Source organism: Marmota flaviventris, chromosome 14, assembly GCF_047511675.1.
Source record: "Marmota flaviventris isolate mMarFla1 chromosome 14, mMarFla1.hap1, whole genome shotgun sequence".
In the NCBI taxonomy this organism is placed as follows: domain Eukaryota; kingdom Metazoa; phylum Chordata; class Mammalia; order Rodentia; family Sciuridae; genus Marmota; species Marmota flaviventris.
In genome coordinates this window covers 12,589,031-12,610,799 of record NC_092511.1, presented here as the reverse complement: position 1 = coordinate 12,610,799, position 21,769 = coordinate 12,589,031, and the positions used below count along the sequence as shown (strand labels likewise).

At 36.0% G+C, this 21,769-nt stretch overlaps 2 protein-coding genes across 3 annotated transcripts in view; one reads left to right on the top strand and one right to left on the bottom strand.

Moving 5' to 3' along the window:
- The window catches only part of Gen1 (GEN1 Holliday junction 5' flap endonuclease), a 29,468-nt gene extending 18,996 nt beyond the window's left edge, over positions 1-10,472 (bottom strand). The window contains exons 1-3 of the mRNA XM_027937910.3: positions 9,888-10,472; positions 4,461-4,636; positions 3,539-3,725 (exon numbers count right to left, since the gene is read on the bottom strand). Coding sequence (XP_027793711.2) covers positions 3,539-3,725; positions 4,461-4,621 — 348 coding nt within the window. The 5' untranslated portion in view covers positions 4,622-4,636; positions 9,888-10,472. The remainder of the gene's footprint in view (positions 1-3,538; positions 3,726-4,460; positions 4,637-9,887) is intronic.
- Positions 10,473-10,486: 14 nt separating this feature from the next.
- The window catches only part of Smc6 (structural maintenance of chromosomes 6), a 71,909-nt gene continuing 60,626 nt past the window's right edge, over positions 10,487-21,769 (top strand). The window contains exons 1-2 of one of the 2 annotated variants that reach the window (XM_071601354.1): positions 10,487-10,597; positions 18,460-18,602. In XM_071601354.1, coding sequence (XP_071457455.1) covers positions 18,465-18,602 — 138 coding nt within the window. In that variant the 5' untranslated portion in view covers positions 10,487-10,597; positions 18,460-18,464. The remainder of the gene's footprint in view (positions 10,598-18,459; positions 18,603-21,769) is intronic. The other variant, XM_027937780.2, reaches the window with a different exon arrangement.

Here is a 21,769-nt window from a genome sequence, read left to right as displayed (position 1 = left end):
ATTACAAATACTAATAGTAGCAATTTAGGTATTTTAAAAATTAAATTGAAAAAAATGCTTGGGAATTTGAACATTGATACTTCCTCTTAAGGAACACTATAACTTTTCTAGGTGTGATAATAAAAAAATCATATTGTTACTGTTTTTTCATGTTTTAGGAGCTATCTTTTAGAAAATAGCACTGAAATACTGAGAATTACACAATATTATGGGTGGCATTTGCTTCAAAATAATGTGGGAATAAGACAGTGGGTAGAGACATAGATGACATAGACCAATTTTTAAGATTGGTGATAAGTTACTTTTGTCTTAATTTAAGATATTTTTGTGATAAAAATTAAGATTTTTTAATGTCAATTACAAAGTAATATGTATTTGTCTTTTGTTCAATGCTATCTTCAAATTCTGAAAATATTTTTGAATAAAAACGGATCACATGAAGATTCACACACGTAAACTATAGAACTATAATAACTTTTCTCACATGATAGTCAAACCAATATGAGCTTTAGTTTTTTTGGTGGTGTTGGGGATTGAACCCAGGACCTTGTGCATGTGAGGCAAGCACTCTACCAACTGAGCTATATCCCCAGCTCCCAGTATGAGCTTTTGGGACGAAGATCCTAGTGCACAACTTTAGCTTGAAGACTTAATAACGTTTTCATTTATGAAACTCTCATATTGTGGGGAAACCATAGAGTCATTTGTTGGTGTACTTCTAGAAAATCAAATGTCTGGGCAGCATGATTACATCATTTTGTGATACATAAATAACCCATTGTGAGTTTTCTTTGGATTATGGTTAAGCTACCCAACTGAGTAGTTTACAGTTAGCCATATGAACTAGGTCATCTTTTTTGTCCTATATTATTCTCTCTGTATTGGGGAATACTTAGAATGCTGGAAAAAAGAAGATTTTGACTTGTATTTTCCAGTGACTGACAGAATAAACACCTTTGGTTTAGACTTGTTGATCACTTTCATGTTATCATACATACCAAAAACTTCTGCCAGGTGTTACCTACGGTAGATAAGATTCAAAAAGACAAAATATTATGTTGAAAAAAAATTACTTCTCAGGTGGAGGATGGGAAAGGCAGCGGAGCACAACAGACACTAGTATGGCAATATGTAAATCAATGGATGTGTAACTGATGTGATTCTGCAATCTGTGTATGGGGTGAAGGTGGGAGTTTATAACCCACTTGAATCAAAGTGTGGAATATGATATGTCAAGAAATTTGTAATGTTTTGAACAACCAACAATAAAAAATTAAAAAAAAATTACTTCTCAGGAATCTGGACAGGTAATTTTAGGGAGAAAATTTTATTACAGGTGTTATTTCTCCTTAAACACTGATAAGAAGCCTCCTTTCCTAATAAGCAAAGTCACTGCAGCTTCTTGTACCATTTGTCATTACAACTTTTTTCAAAGAACCAGCACAGAGGAAGTAATGAGGCTGCCTGCAATTGTTTCCTACCCTGTTCTTCTATCATGTAGGGGAGTTGGTATAGGAGGATGAATTATTTGTGCTTTTCATGCTCATACCTAAATGTAGGCAGTGGATTAGAAAGATGTAGGGCCTGCCTACTAACTAGGAGTACAAAAATACAAAAATGAAAAGACAAGCAATACTGAACTGACACAAAATGCCTTGGAGCACCATGATATTTAAAATGCAGTACAAAACCTTTCTTCAATTACTGACAGTTGTTAAGATGGAATACTCACTAATTAAAAACTATTTTTAAAAAATCACATAATAGATAATAGACAAAATTTTAGAAGAGGAGAAAAATGACTTAGTTTATGCAATGTCTTTTAAAATAAATGAAATTTTTAACCAAAACTGAAAAGAAAAACAGGGAAATTAATCCAAAGCAAATATATAGTTTATATGCTTAATATATAAAGGACTTATACAAAAGTAAAATTAAAACCTCAAGAGGTAAGTAAGTAAAGGACATGATGACCTCACTTAAAGACAGACTCAAAATAGGTGGCCAGCTTAAGTTAACCATGAAAATATTGTGCTGACAGAAATAAGCCAGGCAGAAAGGACAATGTATCCTTCTTTTTAGATGAACTGGACAGAAGTGTCTATAACAGGCAAATTCATAGAGACAGTGTAATAGTGGTTACCACGGACCCGGGAAAGAAGGTCACAGTGAGTTATTGTTTGATGGGTTTCCGTTTAGGATTTCACAAAAAGTCCAATACATAATAAGTGTAACCTTTGCTTCTGCAGAGTACAAAGAAAAATCTGCCAACATCCATTGTTTTTGTTAGTGCACCAAAATGGTTTATCTTACATTTGTACAGGTAGAAAATATGTGACAAGAGCTACAAAATTATTCTAAAACTTTGGTTTATCAAATCATTTTGGGTAATTTTTATCTAAAATTCTAAATCACAAGAGAAAGCTACATACACAAAAAAATGCTCATCATAATTTCATGTATAATGGAGAACAACTAAAAAGCAACAATGGATACATCATGCAAACAATTCACAGGTTCACGTATGTTGTACAACCACTACAAATTATGATTTTTTAATAGAATATGGCAACAGGAAACTACGTGTATGATAAATGAAAAGCCCATGATAAAAATTATTTAATCTACTACTATGAATTTTTAAATTACACATTCAAAAAGAGACAAGGAGGCTAAAGTTGTGGCTCTGCGGTAGAGCACTTGCGTAAAATGTGTGAGGCATTGGGTTTTATTCTCAACACAGCATATAAATAAATCAATAAAATAAAGGTCCATCAACATCTAAAAATTTTTAAAAAAGAGACAAAGAAAATATTTTCCTTTTATTATATTTTAGAATATAACATAATATATTTTAGGCACATTCTTTATTTCTGTTTTTTGGGTACTAGGGTTTGAACCCAGGGATGCTTCATAAATGAGTTACATTCCCAACTTTTTTATTTTTTTCTTTGAGACAGGTCTCACTAAATTTCTGAAGCTGGCTTAGAATGTGTGATATTCCACCTCAGCCCTCTGAGTTTCTGGAATTAGAGTCATGCATCACCACACCAAACCCTTCTTAACTTTTATAAAAATATAAATTATAACAATGTTAGGAGTAATGTATAAATAATACATTATAATAACAATAATTACTTTATAAAATTACAAGCCCTAAGGGAAGCCAAATATATGAACTATCTATATATGAACTATGATGAATTTTGAATGAAAGAAGTATGAATTAACAAGACCTCATGTATTTGGGAATTCTTTAAATGCTGAAGATATTATAAAAGATACTCAAGATCCTACCTACCATGTATTTGTTACTTTAGATATATTTTTCTCTAATTTCTCAGAATTTCTAAATGCCAATGCCAGGACTTGGGTTCAGATCAGTTTTACTCTAAAATATACACTCTTTTTTTTTTTTTGTATATAAAGGTCTTCTCTTCACAGTATAGCTAATGATTACTCAAGTTTACAAAGTTTATTAGAGTAAAATGTACTCTTTAATTAAAGTCAGATTATTTAGTCGAATCTGAATGCCTACCTCTCTTAAGACTGACTTAAAATGTGATCTCCCTGTTTTCTGAGACCATGCTTTTCCAGAAGGTCCATACCGAATCTGATTCCTCTTATTCATGACGTCAGCTTTCAGCTTTGGTGGTTCCCCTTCCGTAACAAACACCAGTTTTACATCCATTTGTGTTAAATATGAGATACGAAAAAATAAGTTCCTGAGACACATAAATTAGTAATATATTAACCATAAGTGTATAATGACAGTGTAAGTCAAAATTGTATGAACACAAAGGCAAAACCACTAAGACTAGTAACAAAAATATTAAGTGCAGTAACATTTTCATTACTAAGAGTTAGTTTACATGTAGTGGAGAAAACTGAATGTTTTTATGTGAGGGAGATTAACTACTATTCTCATTGCTATGTGAAAAATGATTAGGAGGAGGAGACCAAGAGCAGAGGAAGGGAAACGAGTGAAGGTGTTATTTCAGCTGTACAGATAAGAGAATTTGGCATGAACTGAAGTGGTGTATATGGACACTGAGCGAAGTTTGTGAAAACGAAACATATTTTAAAATAGAACTGTCAAGACTTATTCATGCACTGATGTGAGAGGTAAGACGGGGAGATAATGGTTCCCCAAATTCTGGCTTTTAGCAACTGATACATCCTACAGTATAGATTACGTGGGAGATAGATGTGAGTCTGAAGCTCAAAGAATAAGAGGTACAAATCTGTGAGTCGTTAGTATAAAAATGGCATATTTAGAACTACTATATTTTAAAATCTCAAAAATCATCAGTATAAAAATGGCAGATTTAGATATGCTAAATATATTTTAAATTCTTAAAATATAAAAGAACAACAAAAAATTAAGTTTAAATAAAGCCAAGATACCAAGAAGACACTTTATACAAATATACATTCACATTTAAGAACTCTGATTTTACCTGAGGTGTGGCTTCATGACGGTTCCAATCATTTTTTTGACCGACTGGGCCTCACACACCCAGAGACTCAAATCAACTGCAATGGTTTTCCCACTAAGACTCTGCAAGTCGATGTGTTGCTTAACAGGCTCCAAAATTTGCCACAAGTCATTCACTCCCATTCTGTTGATTATCTACTGTTATTTGAAATATATTTTACAAAAAAATTTGTTAAAGGAAACAGAAGTTCAGAACATAAATTCAAACAGTATATTTTGAGTGAGTTCTGGAAAATGTGTAGAAGATTATTTTCATTTCTTTCACTTGTCAGCCTCAGCCTTTTATGAATTAAGAACACCTCAAACATTAAAAATATTTAAAAGTTGTTTTAACTATCTTTGTTCTAGAAGCTTACAAATGAAGAGATGGGAATAAAATGCAGAGATCCTGTAAAAAGAGGATGGGACCAGTCCTCTATCAAAATGAAAAACAAACAAAAAGAAAAAAGGAAGCAAGTGTGGAAAAAGATAACAACAGAAGGACAGAAAAACCAAAGGGGGTTAATGAAAGAAAATTTTGGTGGAAAATGGGGGGAGAACAAACAAGATGGAGAGTTGGAGGAATATGGAGTTATCTTTTTAAAAACTGCACTCCCCCCCCCCCCCCCCCCAGTACTGGGGACTAAATTCAGCTGTGTTCTACCACTGAACTACCCATCTAGTCCTTTTTATTTTGGACAGGTTCTCACTAAGTTGAAGGTTGGCCTCAAACTTGCAATCCTGCCTCAGCCTCCCAAATTGCTGGGATAACAGGCATGTGACACATGCCCAGCTAAAGGATAATATCTTTTAAATTGCATGGTGATACATGTTTATTGAGGAGAATTGAAAACTTAAAAGTTTAAATCACCTATAGTTCTACTATTCAAAGTAAATAATGCTGAACAACTTTCCACGTATAGTATAGGACATTTTAAAAACAAAATTGTTTTAACCTCTAATGTTCTTCTGTGCTTTGTTGTTTTTTATAGGCCAACCTTTCCTTTTTAAACACATTTTTCTTTTCCTTTGTTATTATCTGATGAAGATATTATATAGCACTCACAATGAGGATTAAGTCTGACTCTGCAAATTCAATCCAGATTATTATCTTCCCTCCAGAAAAAAAAAAAAAAGGCAGAAGGCAAAAACACATAAGTCTAAAGGTCAGACTTCACCTGTATGTGGAAACTTTGTGAATAAAGATCACTGTATTATCTTTAACAGAGTGCATCTTAAAAGTAGATTTTCTCAAATTGCTCATGGGTGCAAAGAAAATAAATATTGTTAAGTGTTGCTATCAGTAACTTAGCCTGTTTTTCCGCATCTTTATTTTATGATGTGGCCATATTACCACTGAGTATTAGCCTGTGCATTCATATTCATGAAAAGTGCACAAATATATGCAGATTTGTCAATTTACAAAGAAAAATATACAGAAACACAAAAAAGCATTTAGTAGTTAATGATGATCTAATGCTAATATTCTCTACATCAAAAAACTCCACTGGTCATAGACATTCTACTGTGACATAGATTCAGAGTTAATTGGGAAAATTTCAGGAAAGAATGGGGACTAATATATTTTTTAAAGTATTATGATGAAGTGAAATAATACTTTCAAAGTACTAACCATCAGAACACATAAAACTAAGAAAGTCTGAGGGGGAAATTCTTGCTGATAAATTTTGTTATCATTTTTGATTCACATTGAATACTGGAATATACTGGCTCTGAAGGAAATGGTAATTCCTTCATAAAGCAATGTTATCATAAGTGATCCTATTTCTTTTAAATGTGATCTTGATTCTAGTAGTCAAAATTTCAATGCAAGTTATCTTCTGATTTAGCCATACCTCTCTACATATCTACTTTAAGATATGCTTAGATGTATACAGAATTATATACAGCAATATTCACTGTAGTACTGCTCATAAAAATGACAGAATTACATTGGTTTCCAGAAAGTAAAATTTGAGCTACTATCTGTGCTAAAAAGTGTTCTCTTCTCCATTTTCCCTTAGTTATTTGACATTTTCTAGAAAAATGTCTTTCATTGTCACTCTTCCTGATTACTATGTTCTTTAATCCATCTCAAAGCCTTTAAACCACTTTGGTTCCTTATCCCACAGTTTCCATGTATCTACAGAAATGGATTTGAAAATTTCTAAAGCCCATTTCTTTCATAAGCAAAGAATTCCTATGGAATATGCCAGTTTTTCACTTTTTTCTCTAAATGATAGGAATCAAGGAGACATTTTTAAAGAAGCTAACTTCTTTATATGACTGACCCATTCCAATAAATCCTTTTTTTCCCTTAGAAGTTTATCACTAGTGAATTTCTATTGGATCTTCTTGATTTATTGTAAGATTTAATAGCATTCACTACTTTCAACTAAAAACTATAGATTAGGACCATGCCAAGGAACAATATCTAAAGGATTGGGGGTTGGACAAAAATTAGAACTTTTCTTTAACGTCTTCATCTTCTCTAATATAATCCCACATCCTCTGACATGTCCCCTGAGCTCCTGACTAGCCTCTAATTGCCTACTTGTTCACATGGATGCATAGATCTAGATTCCACCATAAGTTTGTCTCCATACAACTGTATGCCTTCTGACTAGTCTCTCTGCTTCCATTTTTCACTATCCTCTATGCCCACACAATCCTTCTTCTCACATTAGCTAGTCTGATCCTGATTAAAAACCTAAATCATCATCTTTCTGGCAACGAACAGTGACTTTCCTCATGAGTAAGACCTTGCATCACAAGTTAATTTTCTTCATTTAATGGTGGCTATCTTTAGACAGTTATAAAATGCAAAAGGGATTAATGTAAAACTACACGAGTACTACTCAATACATTTTTAAAAAACACTATTTTAGAATTAGCTTCAAAATATCTACAACTGAAGTTTAAAAATACATGATCTTTTTAAAGACCATTCATAAAAGTAGGATATTAAAAGAACATTTCAATTTTGAAAGGGAAAAATGGCATGAAATTTATGTAAAAGTACACCTTGTTTTAAGCAGTTAATCCAAAATTTCTATCATCTATTGTTTCTACTCATCACATGTTCTCTTTATCAGTCATTTCTCCCAAGTGACATTAAATAGCAATGATCAAGAAACTAAAAAAGCATATAAAATTCCAAAAAGAGACAGGAAGCAACAGCTTTTAAGATACTGAACTACACTAAAGAAACCGATGGTTCTTGTAGGAGGTGATAATCAACACAAGGTTACTTAAAAGTAGATCAGTATCAAGTAAAATTTAAAATTACTACATCTTGATCCATTAAAGACTGTGTAATTTTTCCATGCTTTTTATTTTTTAATTGGATAAAATTTGAAATTTTTGTGGTGTGGGATTTGGTGAGTGTCTACTTAAAACTTTCACTTTGTAATAACTTGATTGATGCCAACCTGACCATACAGTGCATACTACAAAAATGAGCCTTCTAACATATTTATAGTTCTTAGGAACAGGTGTGATACAAAAATAAGCGAACCAAGAAAGTTAGAATGATAATATAGCAAATAACTTTATAACCTACTAATGGCTTCACTTTATTTAGCTCACCTTGTGTGTATCAAAATCAGAACACTCAGCAAACAGCTACACATCTTACGAATCTCTTCAGTTTATTTAGTTTAGTGAAAAGAGCACTGAACTTGGAATACAAAAAGCCTAAGATTTTGGCCTTGGATATACCACAATTACTTGTATGACCTTGGAAAGACATTTAGTTTTTCTCCAAAATGAGAGTTACTCAACTAGATTAATTTCACGTTTCTAATATCCTTTGAATCTCATAACCAATTTTGGTAGCTTGGAATAAAAATTATTCTACTTCAGAAATTATTGTTTGGTAAAGCATAAACTTTTACTTAAATAAATAAAGGGATTAAGAATCCACTTCAGTTAAAACAAAAACCAACCCTTTGATGTAACCATATGGTACCAATAAATCAATTTATGCTCCTAAAACTTCCTTAAAAGCTAATGTTTTTATTGGTTAATTATAAAACTGAATGAGGTGAGAAATACACAGTACCTTGCTAATTCTATTAATGAACCAAATTTAAAGACAAAAAGAAGTCAGTGGTCTGATTTATGCAAAAACATGCATTTTATTAAAGCAAGTTTTCTAATTTATTTCAACTTGATGCAAAAAATTAGAAAGTTTAACAAAAAAGCAGCAGGGAATAATTCCTCAAATCCATTCAAATGACTATATTTTCACAAAAAAAATTATTAAATGGCTTAAACTTTATTTCAGTGCAAGATTGTGTTGTATGGGACTTACCATATTTCACTAATGCTCATTTTTAAAATATTTTTTTTCACCTTTTTTATGAAGAAAAAGCCAAGCTTTAAGGCTTACTCTAACTCAGATTTGTTATCAACAAAAATTTAATGTATCCACTATTTACCAGGAATGCTTCTGGGTGGCATAGATACAACTTTAACTTCAGGTTCTGCATTAAGCATTTAATGATCTTGGTAGAGTGAGACAGCAGACAAAAAGGGCAATACCACAATGTGACCAGTACAGGCACAGAGGTAAGGCGAGCAAGCCATTTGTGTCTATAGGAAATAGGTGCCCTACCTAGTCCTGGACATCATGGTTTCCTGAAGAAAGTGACACCTAAGCAGGGGATTCCATGAATGTTTCACATGAGTTACCAACCAGGGCCGATTTGTCCCCACATTTTAGTTTGTTGATTATACGATACTTTTCATTGATCCATGGCAAAGGCCACAACACATATTTACTTTCACAAGTACAAGGTTCTTTAGAAACCGGAGGTTGGACATCAGATGGGGACGGGTAAATGCCATCTTTTTCCCCATCTGGAAGGAAAGATTTTGGGTGTTGCAAAGTAGGTTACTTGTTTAGGTCTGCGTATTCACGGGGAAGGTGTCATACTGAAGGGGTGGATAAGCTTCGGGTTGAGAAGTGAGCGGAAAGCTAAGCCGAGGAAACCATCGGTGCCTTATCTGTTGACGTGATTTACACTCCAGGGGGCGCGGGGGTGGGGGACTGTACCCACACAACCCCAATGCCCTGTGTGAATCCTATAGAATTATTTTCAAGATAACGTAGGAGAACAAGCGTGCATTATAGGCAGGCGGGTAGTCTCGCCCACAGAGAGCCTTGAACTCCTTGGAGGCAGGAGGAGGGCACAGGGGACCCAGCAGCTCGGTGGCGCGGGCCCAGAGCCCACTCGCCGGCACAAAGTAAAGGCAGGATCGCGCTCGGGGGCTCGGCTCGCGCCTTCCACCTCCTTCAAGGCGCGCCGCAGAAGGCGTTTTGGAGGAGGCGCGGCTCCGGGCCCAGATTTTCAAAAGAGCCGGAGAAAGAATCAGGTCAGCCTCTCCTCAGTCCCAAGGGACTTACCCGGACAACCCTTCCACCTGGGTTCTGGAAGAAGCCCTTCGTCATTTACCAGTATGGATCCAAGCCTAACTACGGCGGCTTCCACCTTTCTGATTTTCTCAAAGGGAAAAACACAAAGTCTTCATTCGTTTCCAAAGTAAACAGCAGCGCCGCGGCCCGCGGAAAGCCCCAGCGAGCACTTTCGAATTCAGCGCCTCGCCCGCCGGCCCGCCTCTTCCGGAAAATGGCTAGTCCCTCCCCAGGGCCCGAGTCGCCCGGGGCGGCTTCTTCCTGCCCTTAGCCGGCTCGCGGACGCATGCGTGGACCTGCGGCGTGCGGCGCCCAGCTATCTTCTTTTTTTTTCCAGGCAAACCTCCCGCTGCGCCGCTGCCGCCGCTTCTGCCTCCGAGTGGCGCGTGCGGACCAGCTTCCTCCGCCCGCCCGCTTATACTTCCGGCCCTCTCCCCTTGGACTCAAGTGGCGCGAAACGCCCAAAGCGCGCAGGCGCGGGAGGAGTCCTAGGGGGTGGTGGGCGGGCGCAGGCGCGGACCGTCCCGCGGTGGGCGCCGGGGCGGCGGAGCGACTGTCTTCTCCCGCGGCCGGCGTGCGGTTTTCGGCGGCCCAACAGCGGCCAGCCGAGGCCGCGGCGCTCTCACGGTGGCATTCGCGCCCAGTCGCGCCGCGACAACCCCGGTGGTTGGGTCCCTTTGAGAGATTTCGACTTGTTGGAGGTAGGGTACGGGCGCGCGCTTCTCCGTTCCTGGCTCCGGGACCCGTCCCCCGCCCCTGGCCCCTCGGTGGGCCCCCGGTCCACGGGGGCACCGCGGGGCCGCAGTTCCCGGGCCGCTCCGTGGGCGCAGACGGCGCCTGCGACCCCCTGCGCGCAGTGGATTGTGGCGCCCTGTCCTCAGGGCGCAGGTCGCCGCCGCGGGAAACTTGGCTGTCTGCGCCGGGCCCGCCCTCCGCGTCCCCGGGCGGCCGGGCGTCGGCGGTCACGGGTGAGGTCCCGCAGGGAACTGGACTCGCGCCTCGAATCCGTGGGACCCCGCAGGCTGCAGCTTGCAGCTTGAGTGTGTTTAAAGGACGTGAGCAAGCTTCGCGGCTGCGGGAGCTGCCGTTGATGCCCGGTCTCGTGGAAAACGCCGGGTGTATCCCAGTCAAATTGTGGTGTTGGAAGGTTTTGTGGTGGCATTTCTTTTTCCTTAATGTCTTGTGGGATTTAAATAGAAAAGAATCCCGGTTGGGAATTGCAGAAAACAAGACCTGAGGGTACAGGAAGGGCTGTCGGAGTTTTAGGGCTTGAGATGATTCTGTGATGATTTCTAGAAAGAGCAACTGTTTGACGCTTAAAGCCTGAAAACAGAAGTTGTGTGAGTTTTTTTTTTTTTATATATGTAATTCTGGGTATATTTAAAGAGTAGGAGATTAAGAGCCACTGTTAAAGGACAAGCTATTCCGCAAGGTGTAGTCAAAAGAAATAGACGGCCGCTGTGTAGCTTTAATAATGGACAGTAGCATGTGCAGAATGGTCTGCAGAGAGTTCCAAGGAGGTGGGAGGGAACATATTAGAACTTTTACTTAGATTTACTCTATTTCATTCTCTTACTATGTGAAGTGTACAGACTAACATAATTGTGTTATTATGAGTTTTGGAATGCATATTCAGAATTTCTTTTGATGAGTGAGTGCAAGTACAAAATTTTGGAGACGACTGGTATATTGCTTAAAAATATGTTTTTGTTTGAGACAAACAGTTGTGTGACTTTGAGCAGATCAATACCACCTTAAGTTTCAGTTTGTAACTCAATTCTTAAATATGGGGAGAGGGGTGGGAGAAAAACAGTGAAAGTTGTATTTACATATGGGGGAGAAACAACTTTATATATGGTTATCTATTATTAGTATAAAAACATTTAGTATTGACTCTGGCAAAAAGTAATTTCAAACGGAATGTTAAAATTGTTACAGTAAAAAGTAAGTTTTAGTCCTCAGAAGTTTATTTTACTGAGTGCCTAGTCTGTGGAATTTTATGTAAAACTTGACTAAACCTTGACTGGTTTTTAAAAGAAAGTTTTAAAATCAAAGATGCACTTGGCTACCTGGGGATGTAGCTCATGGGTTGTGTTTGCCTAGCATGTCTGAGGTTCTAGGTTTAATCTACAGCACATTGCCCCCCCCCCCCCCCCAATCTGCTCACAAGTACTTGACTATCAGGAATTAACAAGTAACTCAAAATTTTACCATAAAAGCAAATTTAGGATGGCATCAAATGCCACAGTTTTATGTACACAAACCCTGAAGTTCAGCTAGCAGAGGGTCAAGAATAGTTACTTTGTCTATATTAATGTTCACATTTTTGATTGACTACTTGAATGAATTACATCTTTTCTCAGCATGCTTTCCTTCCTCACCAAATTCAGGCTACTTTCTATAGTTTCTTCCGTACACTCCCAAATCCACCTGCTGAATATATTTTATGACCTGCAGAACTCTCAATATCCTAGGAGCTCTTCGAACTCCGTTTTCAAACAAAACAAATCTATTATTTATGCTCCCTCCTTGACAAACCTTCTATCTACTTATAATGGTTTTTAGCATTAAATGAGAAGATGAAAGACAAACTGAAATCTTATAAAGCAAGCCCAAAATTTGATTCACTTTAATTAGAACATGATTGGCACATCATAATGAAATTATTTTGGTAGTTTTAATGAAGGATAAACAAGTAGATAAAGAACAGATTAATAGTGTTTCATTGCCTGTGAATAAGCTGTCAAACTCTTTTGTTTATTCTAGTAAGGAACTTGCCATTGAAGAGATTGGACTTCAGGTTTGACAAACCTGGATTTGGACCTCTGCTAAGTTTAGCTATATGTTAACCTTTTATGAGTTGTAACTATGTTGTAGCTACTTAAGTTCAGGTCTTTTGTTTCGAATCTTAACTTCCCCTTTTGTAAAAATAAGAGCAATATTTATAAGAATGTAAAAAGTTAAATAGATAAAGTATCTCAAAAACTGAGGCGTAGTTATTCAACAAATGTTAATTCTACTCATCTGGAATTATAACCAGTTTTCTAAATCTTTTGGTTGCATCTCCTTTCATCCTGATATTGGCCAAAGTTTTTGTTCAGCCGCTTATGATAATATTAGAAAGTAGTCTCTTCTCACTGTTATTCTCACTAAATCTAGTTATTTTTACCGTTCCTCTGTCCCATATTGAGACCATAGGGATATTTCCAAAATACAAATCTGAGTATTTACATTTTTATTACCTAAAATGTGGACAGTACTTCCCAGTTTTGCTGATCTTGCATTTTTGGTGAATGGACTTAACAAAGTTTTACAGTTGCATACTTATTTATTATCTAGTGAATCTCATATTCCAAACAATATACTTACTTAATTCTTTACATTAAAGATGAGATTATGAGGCTGATGATGTGTAGATCAAGATTAGAGTGTTTGCCTAGCATGAACAAGGTTCTGGGTTCAATCCCCAGCAACACACACACACACAAATGTGAGGTTGTTTAGTATAGAATGAATGTGTCTTTTGTGGTGGGAAGAGTGGAATTGGGGATAAGGTAAACACAAGCTGGGGCAGATTCAAAAATAGTAGTAACTTGTCTTTAATAAAAATTTGATAATTCTGTCTGGTGCAGTGGTGCATGCCTGTAATCCCAGTGACTCAGGAGGATTTCAAGTGTGAGGCCAACCTCAGCAATTTAGCGAGACCCTGTCTCAAAATAAAAAATAAAAAGATCTGGGAATGTAGCTCAGTTGTAAAGCACCCCCAGGTTCAATCCCCAGTACAAAACAAAACTCCCAATAATTCTAAATCTCCTTACAGAACTAGACAGAAGTATGAATTATTAGTTAACTAAAATTAGAAAGTTAGATTTTTATAACTCTGTTAAAAATTCAAGTGATAGCTTTCAAATTTCTTATGTATCTACATGTTATAATAAACCTTTAGTTATTGATTTTTGTTTTGAACTTATTTTTTAATCAATCTTCAGTGTCTCTACTTTGGTGGTACTTGCTTCCTGTAAAGGAGAAATAATGTGCCCCTTAATTCAGATTTTTTTTAATTGTAAGTGTAAATAAATACTTAAAATGAGCTTTATCTACATATTGAAAATCCCCAGAGGAGCTTTTTTCTTTTTTGAGTGTATATTTTAGGATTTTCTTTTCAGTTATGTTTCTTTATCCCATTGGGAACAATTTTACAATTTTAACCTCTATGTAACTCTCAGAACATCAGGATGTTCATATCTGTTTTTGAAAATCCATCATTATTAAATTACGAAGTGATCCCTATTTTAAAAGGAAGGATCCTCAGTGTCTGTTAGATTTCAGGTTACCTTGGCAACCTAACTGCAAACTGCAAATCCCAGTTTATGCCCAGCAAATAAAAACATACCTCATGGGGGTGGGGGGATGCTGAGGTTGTGGCTCTGTAGTAGAGCGCTCGCTTAGCCCTTGCAGGGTGCTGGGTTCAATCCTCAGCACCACATAAAAATAAAATGAAGGTATTATGTCCAACTACAACTAAAACAACAACAGCAACTAAAAAAAAATTGTCACGTAGTGTTTGTATGATCTTCCATATGGTATGGATTCTCACATTTATTATAAGAAGTTTCATCATACTTAACCTAGTACATCTCTCTCCTTCGATTTGGCTTGCAAAACCACTGTTCTCTAATGATAAAATACTAAAATCAGTCAACTGATGTCAGATAATATATTAAATGTTATTAAAAACTATCTAAATGTTGGGAAAATCAAAAAGTAATGGTATCTTTTTGTTGTTCTGTAATAAATAAATTACTGTTCAGTGTTTGAAAAGGGAGTAGAGAATGGGCAAGAGAAAAGAAAGTGTTGCTAAGAATAATAATCTGGTAGTATTTTGAGAAATGTAAATTAGCAAGAAGTTGAAGCTAATGTACATTGATTCTTATTATTAAATAACTTGAAAAATATGTTTGATTTTTGAAATTTTGGCTTCTATGAGAGATTCAAAATAAATTATCTGCAAAGAATGATGCTGAGTATTATATAGATGTGGCTTTAATGGTAATTTTGTCTCAAAATTTTTGTTTGGGTTGTGTGTGTTTAATTGGCATTTGATTCATTATAATGTATTAGGTTTTTACATTGCTTTCAAAATAGAATAAAGCCCAGGTTCTTACACATGATTACTCACAGTCCTTCTCAAACTTTATAAAAATGTTCTATATAAACCACCTAAAGTCTTTTGAAGATTCTGATTCACTTGCTTTAGGGTGGGGCCTGAGATTTTGGTTATCTACCCAGTTCCCAGGAAGCATCTGGATGATGCTTGTTGGTCGTTGGATCACTCTCTGCAATATCAAGACTGCAGGTCTTTCTGTGATCCCTTTTATCCCAACCACTCTTAACTTTATTGCTTTCTAGCTATACTTTATCATATATGGCACTATAACATGGATTTGCCTGTAGTATCCTCTGCAGCAGCAGTTTGCAAAATATGGTGCAGCGATCCATGGAAACTCTTTCTTGAGGTCTACAGAGTCAAAAATATTTTCATAATAATGGTAAAGCATCATTTGTCTTTTTCACTCTCATTTACTTTGGAGTGTATTCTGGAGGTTTCCAGAGGTAATATAACATGCGATGGATGCCATTGCTTTGGCTGATAGAATGTGTACTTTTGTGTTCTTTGTTGTATAGATTTCTCAGTTGTAATTTCTAATATGATAAATGTTGATAGATCTAAATAAAAACCCTTTAAGGTTTTTAGTACCTTTTAGGAGATCATAGCCTTTGTCATCCTAGGTATTGGGCCACAGAGAAAGAGTCAGATCTAGAACTTAACCAGAACTATTTCCTTAGCTGGTTGACTTGTAGGCTAGGGTAGCATTCCCCCTATGGTCCCCAATGAAACTGCAGTGAGGATGGTTTCGCCACATCTGTGCAAGTCCTACTTTTTCACTAGGCCTCTTCTAACAGCAGTCAACAGGAAGAAGAGTAAACAGTACCTTGTTATTGCCTGCTATCTGTGGAAGTCTAGACCCTTTAAATGGTCTCTTACACCATTATCCTGGCCCCCCAATTTGTCTGCTTGCTTGCTCTGCTTATCCTTCTCTGACTCTATGTCCCTTGGGGTGCAGAGATGCTGCTTTTTATTTAGCATTTCAAGGATCAGAGTTCAGGCTTGAGCTTTGCTGACATCAGTGGAGAGGGAGTCTTGTCTTTTTCAGTGGTATCTGACAAGAGTAAGGCGGTTTTTGCCTAAGAGTGTTCTGTCTTATTACACTATCCTTTTTATTGAGAAAGGGTAAAGAGGACCAGCTTTTGTTTAGGGCTATTTTTTTTTTTTTTTCCTGGCACCTGTACATGTTTCCCGGTTAGTAATCCCTCAAAGTCTGGGATATTTAAGGCATGACACAAGCTCAGAACTCACTGCTGTGTTGTTCTTGGGTCCCTGGTCTAGATATATGCTTTCTTTTCATCTTTCAGAACGTTCTTAAGTTTGTTTTATATATTAACATTCAAAGTTTTTAATTGCATTTAGTAGGAAAAAAAAGAAAAACCTCTATTCTATATTCCTGAAAGCGGAAGTCTCCAGTTGCTTTTTAAAATTGTGCTTTGGAAGGAGGATTTAGAGATTAAACTTGAGCACCAGCATATCCCTTATATTTAGTTGTATAAAAATATGTGAATTATCATTAAACATCTCCTTAAAGAAAAGTTTGATAACACAAAGAACTAGTTTAGAGAAAAAATGTTCAAGACAGCTCTCAAACAGTAAAATTTGCATGAAGTAGTGACTACAGATGAGAATTTTATAAGATGTAAGGTAAGTAATAATTTTGAGTCTTTGTTATCAATGTTTTAAAAATCAAATTATAAAATAGCAGTTCAGGAGGATATTGTGAACCTGTAAAAACCAAAATACAAGAAAAAAATTGGAATGATTTCATAAAATTAGCTTTAAAAAGGCCTTCACTATTGAATAAGCTTACATGAAGTTCTTTCTCATTTTCTTAAAACATTAAAATGTGATGCATTAGAAGACAATATAGAGCTTGAAAAAGAGGGACAAGCTACCCATTTTGCTTAATGAAGCATTCATTATCATAGTGTCAAGACTTGACAAAGGTAATTCTCCAAAACAGGTACTCCAAAATATGTATACATCTTTGTTATTTCTGCAGAATTGAGTCTGTCATTATATAACTTTGAAAAGTAGTGTACTAAAAAGTGAAATAAACACTGCATAGGAATGTCTTTTGCTTCTTCTTCTCTCTCTTGCATTCTCCCTCCAGAATCTCCTGTTTCTTCATATCTACTTTGTGTTCTTTTTGTAATGCCACTCTAGGAGCCCCCTTCCTTCCCAGCACATTTGTACCCTTTTAAGACTGGGTTTCTTGGTCTATCATTAAATAGAGCTATCATCTCTTAGTGAGGACTGACTAGAATTTTTCAGACCAAATGCATGAGAGAGAAAATTTTACTTAGTTTACTGTTGCTGGGGGTGAGAAGGAAGTCAAGTACATGGTACAGGCAAGACTGCTGTGGTCTAGTATTGGACGACCAAAATGAATTGATCCTAGAACCATTCCTCTTATTCTTTTATTACATCTTAAGAGATTTTTGATTATACATATTGTTTTTTTTCCTCTATTTACTCAGCAAACAACAATTATTATGTGCTTATCATCTTAAGTCTTTAAAGAGACTTAATTTTAAAGAGAAAAATGAGAGTAATAGAGTAGTAATAAAGTTTAATTTCAGTCACAGACTATCAGCTTGGATTAGCTGGTCACTTCATATTTTCTGCAAAAATCTTGTATTTATTTAAAAACATTAATTTTTTAGGTTTACATTTTATAGTATATTGACAAAGAAGAGAACCAAAATGGACTACTTAGGTAATGGTTAAGGAAACTTCTAATGCTGCGCAACATTGCTTTAAAATAAGCTTCTTTGGGAAAATAGTATAAAAATCAAAAGTTTTATCTGATTTGCTATTACTCTATAACTTGTTAAGAATTGGATGTTTGCTCTGGAATAATTTAAGAAGGACTATGCCATCCCCATTTTCTACATAGCAGATGTAGAAAACCAGAAACTGTAGTTTCACAAATAAAATGTTTTTACCTTTTGTAAGTTAAGAGTAAAAACGTTCAGATGGGCATATGTTGATAAAATCTTGCCATAAGTAATTCTGTAGTAACATTCTAATGGAGAGGATGCAAGTAATGGTTTTTAAGGCACCAGAAATTTATTGTCTCACCCATCTGGAGATCATAAGTCCCACTCAGGGTTTTTCAGGCTATAAGTGTCAGCAGAGCTGTGTTTCTTTCTGGACGCTATACAGGAAAATGTTTCCTGCCTTTTCCAGCTTTTCTTTTTTTGATTCAGTGACCCCTTTCCTCCACATAAAGTATGGAAGACTTTAATGTACTTAATTTTAAAAGTAAAATGGGTGGATATAGTACTTAAAATTTAGTAAGCTTTGTGTATTTATTTTAAGTTTAATGTTTATCAATCACATGGATGCTGTACTTGATTTATCTCATTGTTACTATGAATATTTGTTCAGACCTGATGGCCAAAAGAAAGGAAGAAAATTTCTTCTCTCCTGAAAATGCCAAAAGACCAAGACAAGAAGAACTGGAGGATTTTGATAAAGATGGTGATGAAGATGAATGTACAGTTTCTTTCACTAATGGTACCTCTACTTTGGTAAGTGCAAAATTATAAAATTATGTTTTTTTTTGTGGGGGTTTACCAGGGATTGGAATTCGGGGACATTCAACCACTGAGCCACATTCCCACTTTATTTTGTATTTTATTTAGATACAGAGTCTTATGAGTTTTTTAGCACCTCACTTTTGCTGAGGCTGGCTTTGAACTCCTGATCCTCCTGTCTCAGCCTCCCAAGCTGCTGGGATTACAAGGCGTGTGCCACCACCCCCAGCTTAAATTGTTTTTTTAAGTTTGTTATTAGAAAAATTAATAGAGAAAATATTGAAACAAGATGAATAAAATTAACAAACTTCATTAGATCAACAAAAGAAAAAAGATATAAATTACCAATATCAGGGATGGAATAGGGCTTATGACTGCAGGTCCTGTAGACATGAAAAGGATTGAAAGAATAAGCAAATAACTTTTTTTTTATAACAGTTTTAATATACAATTCTATATATGTAAATATGAAAATTTAGGTAAAGTGGACTAGTTTCTTGGAAAGGAAAAATGACGACAACCCAGCTGATGTAGAAGAGAGAATTTGCATAACATAATATTTATTTCGAAACTTTAATTCATATTTTAATATCCTACTTAAGCAAAGAAATCTCCATGCTCAGTTGGTTTCACTCAAGAATTGTAGCAAATATTTTAGGTAGGAATTAACATGGATTCTGCATATTCTTTTCAAGAACGCAGAAGAGAAGGCAACACTTCACTTCATTATCTTGATACCAAAACCAGACAAAGAAGAACTAAAAAACAAAAGCAAGAACAAAAAAACAACATATGCATTTACCTCATGTATATGAATGCAGAAATCTTTAACAATTACTAGAAAATAGAACTTAACAGTAAATATGAAAAATACATTATGAAATACATTCTAAGCATGCAAGCCTGGATCAGTATCTGAAAATCAGTCCTTGTGATTCAGCATATTATAGATTAAAGAAGACAAAGCATATGATCAAAGCAGTGGATGGGGCCAAAAGTGTTTGACATAATTTGACATTCCTAATGCATGATTAAAACTTAGAAAAACAGGGATAGAAGGAAGTTACTTAACGTCATAAGTAGTCATGAGAGAAAAAGTTGCAGCTAACAACATACTTACTGGTGAAACATTGAATGCTGAAGATCAGCAGTAAAACAGGAATATCAGGGTTAGGGGTTGTAGCTTAGTGGTAGGGCACTTGCCTGGCATGTATGAGGCACTGGGTTCAAATAAATAAAGGTTAAAAAAAAAAAGAGTACATATTTAAGAGAAAAAAAGAGTATCTGTTTTCATCACTTTTATTCAACATTGTGCTGGGAGATTTATACAGTGCCTGATAAAGCAAGAAAAGGAAACAAGATATGGAAGTTGGAGAGGAGAAAAATAATATAAATAACACTGTCCCTATGACTGTCTACATAGATAATCTCAAGGAATTTACAAATTTACAAAAAGAAAAAAAAGAGATTAGAACTAATAAGCTCATTCAACAAAATTAGAAGGTGCATATTTTCAAAAATTGTATTTTTATATATAGTAGCATTGAATACATGGTTATTGAAATTCAAAATACAATATCATTTGAAATCACTTAAAAAGAAAAAAGAAATCTTTTGGGGAAATGCAAATTAAAATGAGGTACCAATGTATACATTTTGGAATGATGAAAATTTGGACTACTACCACCCCCCCAAATGCTGACAAGAACATAAGAGCAACAGGAGCTTTCCTTCATTGCTTGGGAATGCAAAATAGTAGAGCCACTTTGGAAAACAGTTTGGCAGTTTTTACAAAATAAATATGCCTTTATTATACAATCCAGTTATCATACACCCTAGTATTTACCCAGAGGAGTTGAAAACTGATATCCACACAAAAACATGCTCACAGTTTTTTGTAGAAAATTTATTGATAATTGCCAAAACGTGGAAGTAAAGAAGATGGCCTTCAGAAGATGAGTGGATCAGTAAGCCATACTACATTCAGGTGGTTGAGTAATTTTTAACACTAAAAACAAATGAGCAATCAAGCCAAGAAAAGACATGGAGGAAATGAAAATGCATATTTCAACTTAAAAGAAGCCAATCTGGCAAGGCTGCATACTATATGATTAACTTTCCATTCTGGAAAAGGCAGAACAAAAGGTATGTGGTTGCTGGGGGTTAAGAGAAGGATGAGAGCACAGAGGATATTTAGAGCAGGGAAAACACTTCTATGATACTATAATTGTCAGTACATATAATGTTTCCAAACTCAAAGAATATACAACACCAAGAATGAACCCTGATGTAAACTATGAAATGGAGTGATCGAGATTTGTGAGTGTAGGTTTATTAACTGTAACAAATGTACCGATGGAGTGGGAAATGTTGATAATGGGGGAAGCTATGCATGTCCAGGGGAAGGGACATGTGGGAAATCGCTGTATCTTTCTCTCAGTTTTACTGTGTTTCTAGAACTGCTCTAAAAATTGTCTTTAATAATGAATATGTGGGTCTAAAGCTAATGTTTTAGTCATCTTTTTCACCACTGAGACTAAAAGAGTCAACCAGAACAATTATAGAGGGGGAAAAATTTATTTGGGGGTTCAGAGGTCTCAATCCACAGACAGTAGGCTCCATTCCTCAGGGCTTAAGGTGAAGCAGGACATCATGGCAGAAGAATGTGGCAGAGGGAAGCAGCTCACATGATGATCAGTAAGGAGAGAGAGAGAGAGAGAGAGAGAGAGAGAGAGATCTCTACTTGCCAGATATAGTTATATACCCCAAAGCTATGCCTCCAATGTTCTACCTCCTCCAGTCACATGCTACCCACCTTCAATTACCACTCACCACTCAATTAATCCCATCAGGGGATTATTCCACTGGTTAGGTTAAGGCTCTCACAACCCAATCCTTTCCCCTCTCTCATTGACGCATGTGAGCTTTTGGGGGACGCCTCACATCCAAACCGTAACAGCAAATATAATATGTATAGGACTTAAGTGACAAAAACTATGCAGTGCTGATGAAATCAAAGATTTAAGTAAACAGACATATTTATAGGTTGGAAGGCTCAATATAGACAAATATCAGTTCTTTCCCAAAATTATATACAAGTTTAATGCAGTTCCTATCAAAATCCCAACAAGGGTTTTTGTAGATGTAGACAAGTTTATTTT